Here is a 9,172-nt window from a genome sequence, read left to right as displayed (position 1 = left end):
ACAATGAAAACGTTCCGTGCATTTTTTTCGACGGAAAACTACCCGTGTACTCCCGTCCACGGAACAATTAGCTAAGTGTTCTCCCATCATCGCGCCATCGCCAAACCCAACATCCAGTGTTAGTGTGTACCAGTCTTCGAAAATTCAACGAATTCACGTCCGCGATGAGAAAACCTCCAAGCAGTTCCTGATAGACACCGGCGCTGACATTTCAGTGTTACCTCCCTCGCCCCGAGAACAGCTCCAGCCCACCAGCGCAAATCAACTATTTGCCGCCAACGGTAGTCCAATCAAAACCTACGGTACGAAGCGTTTAACAATTAATATTGGCCTCCACCGATCATTCGTTTGGGTGTTCACAATCGCCGAAGTAAAATCTCCTATAATCGGTGCCGACTTTCTTGAGCATTACGATTTGCTTGTGGACCTTCGACGGAACAAACTCATCGACAACACCACACGCTTGAAGTCAACAATGTCAACGCTGCAACCCAGCCCCTAATTTCAACGTATGACGTGAACATGCCTTTCGCCGACCTGATGAAAGAGTTCAACGATATCACCGTGTTCAACATGAACCATCCAAACCAAACTAAACAGTGCATCAAATTATCACCACTGGTATTCTGCAAGCCCCGTCGGCTTCCGATCGACAAGCTCAACGAAGCAAAAGCCGAGTTCAGATTCCTCGTAGAACAGGGGATCTGCCAGCCCTCGAAAAGCTGTTGGGCAAGTCCGCTTCATATGGTGCGAAAATCAAACGGCAAGTGGAGACCGTGCGGCGACTATCGCAATTTGAATGCTATTACCGTCCCCGATCGCTACCCGGTCCCACACATACAAGATTTTTTTAATATCTTGCATGGCAAACACATTTTTTCGTGTATAGACCTTCAGCGTGCGTACCACCAAATCCTCGTCGCACCAGAAGATATTCCCAAAACTGCGATAACCACACCATTCGGCCTGTTCGAATTCAAATACATGACATTCGGACTTCGTAACGCCGGTCAGACCCTACAACGACATCTACACGAGATTCTCGGTGATTTGGATTTCGTCTTCCCCTACGTAGACGATCTTTGCATCGCTTCGGAAACCATGGCTGAGCACGAACAACACTTGAGAATCGTGTTCGAGCGACTACGCAAAAATGGTCTCATTATCAATCCAGGAAAATGTCAAATCGGGCTTCCCGAAGTCGATTTTCTGGGACATCAGGTCACCGCAGATGGAATTAAACCAAAACCAGCAAAAGTGGCAGCAATCATGGAATTTCCAAAGCCCACTACTGCACGACAGCTGAAAAGGTTCCTGGGTGCAATCAATTTTTATCGTCGCTTCATACCTCGTGCCGCCGAAGTTCAACAAATACTGCAAGCGATGATAACTGGCAACGTAAAGAATGATAAAACTTCACTCGAGTGGAGTGCACTCGTGTGGAATACTATTACAACAAACGCGTTCGAGGAAGTGTAAAAAGATCTCTCCGATGCCGCACTACTCGCTCACACGTCGGCCGATGCCTCGCTCGCTCTTGAAGTCGATGCCTCCGGTACAGCCATAGGCGCCGTTCTACATCAAGTCAACGAAACTGGCCGCCAACCACTCGGATTTTTCCCGAAAGCTCAACGGCAGTCTTCTCAAGGCAAGCTACATATGATCGCGAACTATATGGTATGTATGCAGCAGTCAAACACTTTCGAGATGTATTGGATGCCCGAGTCTTCTGTATATATACGGACCATAAGCCCCTCGTCTCAGCGTTTCTTCAACGACCCGAGAAAGCAAGCCCAACACAGCTGCGAAGACTAGCCTACATAAGCGAGTTCACCACTGATATTCGACATGTACCCGGATCACAAACAAGGTTGCAGACATGCTGAGCAGATTGGAATCGATTACATCTACCAACGAAGCCATCGATTTTTCCGCCTTAGCTGAGCAACAGAAAACGATCCAGAATTACAAGCCTATCTAGAAGATCCTCCTGCGAACACTTCGTTGAAGTTGAAATCTTTTTGTTCTCCACTTTCAAATACCCCCGTGATGTGCGACACTTCCACCAACGCAATTCGTCCATTCGTACCTGCAGCTTTCCGAAAGCAAATTATCAAAACATTGCACAGCGCATCCCATCCCGGTGTGCGCGCGACGACTCGTCTGGTAATCGATCGGTATGCGTGCAATCTCGTCGCCTCCGTTCGTTTGCAGAGACTTCGTGAAATATTGCATACCGTGTCAGAAGTCTAAGACACATAAACACAACAAGACACCGATTACCCCGATCGCCATCCCAAGCAGCAGATTTTCGCATGTGCACATGGACATCATCGGGCCGCTACCACCATCAGATGGGAACGCATATTGTCTCACTATGATAGATAAGTTTACCCGATGGCCCGAGGTGATCCCGATCTCCATATTACAGCACTCTAACTTTCACCTACTCAGAGACTGAGTAAAATTGTATTGCCATCTCTTTTCTTCCCACGGACATTTTACTCAGTTTCCGTCAAAAGCAGGATTACTCATAGTTTTGAGTTGTCCTGCTTTTGACGGAAATTGAGTAAAATTTCCGTGGGATAGAAAGAGAGAGCAATACAATTTTACTCAGTCTCTGAGTAGGTGAAAGTTAGCGTGAGGCGCTACAGTCGCCAAAGCATTCGTCGGTGGATGGATATCTCGATTCGGCGTACCCGAGAAAGTCACCACCGATTTGGGTAGACAATTGAGTCGGATCTGTTTCGCACACTTGCGAAAACATTCTGGTATCAAACATCTACGAACGACGCTACCACCCACAGGCCAACGGGCAGATAGAGCGTACTCATCGTCAGCTCAAAGCGGCAATCAAATGTTATGACACCATAAAGTGGACGGAAACTATTCCTCGTCCTGCTTGGTATGCGTACGGCAGTTAAAGAAGACCTCCAATCATCTGTAGCTGAATTGGTGTACGGAGCAACTCTCCGACTGCCGGGAGAATTCTTCGTCGAGTCCAAAACCTCAAATCCATCACACGAATTCATCAGTGATCTGCGGAAAGTAATGGCTCAAATTCGTCCCACACCAACAAGTAACCACGCTAGGCCTTATACATTCGTGCAAAAGGACCTAGCTACGTGTACCCACGTCTTTGTGCGAATCGACGCAGTTAAACCACCACTTTCACACCCGTTCGATGGACCATACCGTGTATTGCGCCGTCGAAAAAAAGTTTTTGTAGTGGACATCAACGGCAAGCCATCACCTATATCCATCGATCGTCTCAAAGCCGCATTCGTACACTGCAACGAAGATGATAACACCACACAATCAACCGATATCAGCAGAACTACTCCGACTGTTCCCGATTCCCCAGTGTATGCAACTAGATCGGGCCGTCGTGTTCGTATTCCCCGCCAATATTGGAAGGTCTAAGGGGGAAGTACTGTGGTGGACTCGACCATCGGTCTACCACTACTGCAACCAACACTTCGTGTACTCACACTTTATAATGAACAGCATTACACTATACCTATCCACATTATCACAGCACCTATGCACACCCGAAATATTGTAAATATATTTAGTAATTAACTGACCATCAACCAGAGCTAATCTCTACCGTGTCCGAAAATTACGAGTTATTTCCCTTTGGGTTGGAAATTGATATCTCCTCCCAAACGACCCATCCCAGCTTCTCACACAGACATAGATTGAAATTTGCAATGTATCAAACGTTACGCAAATCTTAGAATTTTTATTAGTTTTACTGATGAAACTAACAAATTTATTGCATTCAAGCCAACACTATTTCAAAGATCCATGTGATTTGAAACATCCACAAAAATATAAAAGTTTTGGTTTTGAGACAAAATGTTTTAACTTCGCTTCTGATTTACCAACACTTTTTACATTTTTCTACTAACAGACTGAATATACAATTTTACATCCCTTTTTTCCCATTTAAATATTGCTCACTTTTAATTCACCGTCTTTGACTGCAAGCCACATAGTCTGAATATAAACTTAAATTCTATTCCTAGTCCGGGCACAGAACAAGCTTTTAGACAAATCAAAAACGAACGCGTAGCTTATGTGATTAAAACACGTAGGCATACGTTAACTGAGTTAACTAATTTTCCCAAGTAACAATTTTCATGCTTGTTAGATTTATTTAATTCTTATAGCGGATTTATGACAGCAGTCACTATGGCCAGTTGCTCAGATTTATTAGCGATCTTATTGCTATCAATAAACCTCTAATAAATCTATTCGAAAAGCTTCAAACGTCAAATGCCGACTGGTCTTGTTAGCAGCTCTACGGTTTGTAACGAAGAGCATAATAAGTCTAATTTTCAAAGCTTGATCAAAGCCATAATTTTGGGTCGTAATGTGGTCAAATGAATAACCCCATTAAGAATATTTACATTGCAAAGGGTTTATAACGGTGTTTAATAAGAGCAACATTTTATGATCGAAATCTATGATGGCCATATTGGAAATGGAGAACCATCCTCCAAGTCAGTGAAATTTATCACTGGAATTTATGATTAGACGGTGTTTTCGCCGCAAAAAGACACATTTTGGTAAAGGATATAAAAACAAACATATCTGGGTGTAATATCAATTAGTTTAGCGAAGATTTACGTTATTGATATTATAATAATTTGAAATTCATTGCCCAAAACTATATTATTTTGCAGGCGCGTAGTGCTTTAATCTCATTTTTGCATCTAGCTTTCACCATGAAATCGAGCGCGCACCTCGTTTCCATGAAAGTACATTGGAGAAAAAAACTTAAAAAGTGTTATTTTGTAGTCATCCTCATCATGATTTTCATCAACACGTTAGTTTGTTATTATTTGTTTGCAAGATTTTGTTTCTCTTTTTCCAAAGCAAGTTTTCGACAGCTGCCGCAGCCAAACTCCCTTTTTTGCGGGCGGTTTGAAACGGCTTTTTATATACTCTTATAAGAGGTTTACAGTGGTTATCTAGTGAAGGCACTTGGTCATATCTTAGTCTTATAGTGGTCATCAGAAAGGTAATCCTGTAGTAATGGGTTTTATTGTCAGTTCTTGTAATTCGATCTTGAAAACCATTTCTAGAGCGGAATAAAACTTGAAATGTTACTTGGGTTGTCATTTGGTCCAAATCTGTACGATCTGCTTAGTTTTCGCATTTGGTTGAAATAATTCAATCCTTGAAAGCTTTATATATGATATAACGTGACGAATGACAAATTTCAACACCGGCCCGTGTTGTATTTGGATGCTTCTTTTTCTTTCGAGAATCCCTACTGTGTAATGATGGAATAAGGTTTTCCGTCGAAACTGATTAGACCATTTTTTTTCTCCAAAAACGGAGGATATGGAATACAATCTGACAAATTCCATTACATCCATCTGTGGAAATCGAATGGTTCGGCTATCATCTCAACGTTGCGCTTGTCAATTACCAACGCAACGATGTTGCAGACATGGTTCGTCGTTATTTGATTCTCCCGGCATCATAAGCACGAGCCACGCACGCACTCGTCACAACATGATCCCAGTTCCAGATTAGACACCCTAAACTGGAGACTAATTGGGTCGGACAAGTACGGGGCATCGAGCATCATTTAATACCTCTTCCTAGGCGTAGGATAGTCCTATGGGCAGTCAAATTTGCTCGCTCCATTTCACATTGCCAAAGCGGTGTTCCTAATGCGCCCTGAAAGCCCTGTCCAAAGTTTCCCAACCTTCTCTCTGGGCCATGGATGCATTATACCCGTGCTGGACGCCATGGCGTCGTCATCGTCGTAGCTGCTGTCGTCGTTCTGGCCCAGATCTCTCCTATTCTAAACCAATAAACTGCATCCTTCCCAACGAGGCGGCGAGGTGGCTCTGTTGAAATCCAGCTTTTTATCCTGGCGCGCGTTGCGCTCCACTACTGCCGGCCGACCCATTTTACTTCAACCTTGTTGTAGCGAACGTGCTCTTTGAACCGTGAAAAATTGGAAGTGAAAGCACATTTTGGCATTCAATGGCCGGCAATGGACGGGCAGTGGCCTGAAATTTACTGGCGTTTTGCTAAAAGTTGCCACATTTCCGTTATTTTCGTTTTTTTTTTGTTCCTCAAGAGTTTTCATAGCCAGCGAGCAGCTGCTGCCGCTTAGATGTAGGCAGAGGCACGGATATGGGCGGCAAATACCACTCGGTAGCTACCGAACCGACCGACATTGTGGCGTGTACGACCTTGTCCCGTTAAGTGAGTAGTGCTATCGCCGCTGTGAAATTTATATGAACCAACTTCATTCCGGACCTCAACCGTTCCTTGGTAGGGGACGAGGGGACGTAGCGGACCTGCCGGCACGCGGAAGGAATAGAACCAACAGTTTACTCGCTCCGGTTGAACGACGTGTGCCAACTCAGTCAGCCGAGTCATGTTTCACTGAGTTTGCCTTCCGAACCGCCACATGGAGGGTGCATACACACACATTGCAACGCCGCCATTTAGTTTTGATACAACCGTTCACGGTAATCAAGGTAGCGAAAAAGGAAAAAAAAGTAAATGTAACCGAAGCCAGAAATAAGTAGCCCCTGTGTTGCAAAGCTATTCCGAACAATTGAAAATTTTATGTTGATTCATTCCGTTACTGAATAACTTGCTGGCATTTTCATGTTGCAGTGTATGTGAACTTAACTGAATTTGCCACATGGGTTGCTGACTAAATATGGCTTACGTTTCAAAAAGCTTATGAAGAAATGAAGTACTTTCAGATGCAACCACATCCGTGGCTTACGACCCAGTGAAAACAATGTTCAAGCTTTTACCTCACGTTGCGGTTAAAATTAATTAGCGATGCTATTGTAGATTTGTACGGCTGCTGAGAGTTTTGGTGAATGCTTCCTGATATAATTTATCGAGTAATGTAAGGGTAATGTTAACCTACTTTCAAAAACCTTTAAGGTTGTTATACAACAAACCAGGCTACTGTCATGCTATTGTTTAGCCCATCGCCAAATCGTAGCCAGGATGTCCCGGGCACAATTTTTTTTTCATACTACTTTTCAATGATGACAGCGGTCTATGTCTATTGATGATGATGACACCGCGCTTGTCACAGGGTCGCAGCAACCCCAGAAGCCAGTCATCTTGGAGACCACGTGCTTTTTCCAGTATTCTTTTCAAGTGCACGATTTGAATGAACCGTTACATGCATAGAGCTGGAACCATGATATATCATTTGCTCACTTCTGCGGATCAAAACTGTTTCATTAATTACACGATGCAGAGATTTCATCATTTGAACACGCCTCCAAAATAATTGAGTAAAATTAAGTCATGCAACTATTGTTCTAATGTTGTTTTGACGTAGGACTTACGTCTTTCTTTACTATACTGGGTGTCATTTAGATTTTTGGAAATCGAGAGCGTTACGCTGGAAGGGAAGATTTTGAACGTTACTAGCGCCTACTAGCGACGTACTTTTTGCTCGTGCATTTTTTTGCATTCGTTCGTTCGCTGTGTTTACCTACACAGCGACAGCATGCAGTCACCAGCGGTAGAACTGCCGGTGGGTCTGCGAATATGCATGAAAGAAGTGGGCGCATTTTTTTGTCATTCTGTGCTTGATGATGGTCGGATGCAGTAGTGTCGGTTGCGATGGATGCAATCACCCATCACGTCGCTCGGAGTTACGACTATAGGCCGATGATGGCTGAGGCAGCGAGGGCAGCGGTGGTTGATGAAGAAGAATAAAATCTGAGAGATTTGGTCTACTTATCCAGGTGATTGGTTTCATAATCCACATGATCCCGGATGGGTGCATGAGTCATGTCATATGGCTGACCATATGTTAAATTGTGCTTGGTACTAAATGACACGTACATTAAAACATGGTTATACTATAACAGTTCTGATTACCCAGCAAATGAAATCAACTACACTGATGAAAATAAAAATTTATTAAAATAATTACAGGTCGGACTCGATTATCCGGACTCCGGAGTATCGGTTTTATTTTTCACTCCGGATAATAGAATACTCCGGATAATCGAATCACCATAAATAAAAATCAAATCTGCAATTGCATAACGAAAGACTTATGTTTTATTTTACTTGCAGTGGTGTAGTTAGAAATTATTTAGGAAGAACCCTGAATAATCCACCTAGCGTCATCGGTGACTTTCTGGTGTATGGGAAAAAAAGTATTTTTGCCATAACTTTTGAGTCCAGCCAATTTTCAATATGAAATGATAAGACAGGATTCCAATTTGAATGCAACTTGTTGGTTAAGAATACGTGTCAAAAAATGACTGGACTATTTACACGCTTATTGTACAAAAAATAGTATTGTGGCCATTATTTCTGAACCCAAAGTTTGACAACAGAAAGCAATGAAACTTTTGAGTCCATTGTCCGATCCATAAAACTTTTAATAGGCAACAATGTGAAGGCAACCCCAAGACCTAAGCGATTTCATCGCCTCAACGCCAATTACTAGTCGCCTGGATTCTATCGTTGGATCGCTGCAGGCAATGTTCCATTTACGCTTCCACACCAACGGCGACAGAACCGCATTCGCCAAGCGATAGAATCGCGTCGCGATTGTCGCGTCACTTGTGTTCGGAGGAACCTTAATAGGATTTCCCATTAAATGCAATCAGTTGAAAGCAAATCGGATAAGGAAAAGTGCAAAAAAAAATAGGTTAGATATTGCGCACTACACGCTAAAAATGAACTACTCAAAATTGAGTCGAATCCGACTCATTTTCATTAAAAACGGGACAACTCAAAATTTGAGTAAAAGATACTACTTCAATAAAATGATGATTTCGCGAAAGTTAAGCTTGGCCTTCCATCAATTTTTAATACGACAGATGCGAATCAAGTTTATCTATCTATCTAAGTGCATTTTACGACAAACAGACTCTTAGTTTGGCGCAATCATCATTTTATTGAAGTAGTATCTCTTACTCAAATTTTGAGTTATCCTGTTTTAAATGAAAATGAGTCGGATTCGACTCAATTTTGAGTAGTTCATTTTTAGCGTGTATAACACACGTCACTTCAATTTGCCGACCATAGCTATTGTAGACCATCTAGAAGGTAGGTATATAATACTATGGTTCTATAAGGCCCACTTCTTGTCCGAGAAATACAAAAAAGGGTCTTGAGAATCAAAAAATTAAGCAACGGTGCA

The 9,172-nt window shown here is 42.8% G+C and overlaps 1 protein-coding gene across 1 annotated transcript; it reads left to right on the top strand.

The window, feature by feature from the left end:
* The first annotated feature begins 2,907 nt into the window (after positions 1–2,907).
* Positions 2,908–3,423, top strand: LOC134206883 (uncharacterized). Its single transcript, XM_062682626.1, has one exon. It carries the CDS (start codon positions 2,908–2,910, stop codon positions 3,421–3,423), a length of 516 nt encoding a protein of 171 aa, XP_062538610.1.
* Positions 3,424–9,172: the final 5,749 nt, after the last annotated feature.

This window comes from Armigeres subalbatus, chromosome 1 (assembly GCF_024139115.2).
Source record: "Armigeres subalbatus isolate Guangzhou_Male chromosome 1, GZ_Asu_2, whole genome shotgun sequence".
NCBI lineage: Eukaryota > Metazoa > Arthropoda > Insecta > Diptera > Culicidae > Armigeres > Armigeres subalbatus.
The sequence above is the reverse complement of the archived record's forward strand: the minus strand, read 5'-3'. Positions and strand labels throughout refer to the sequence as shown.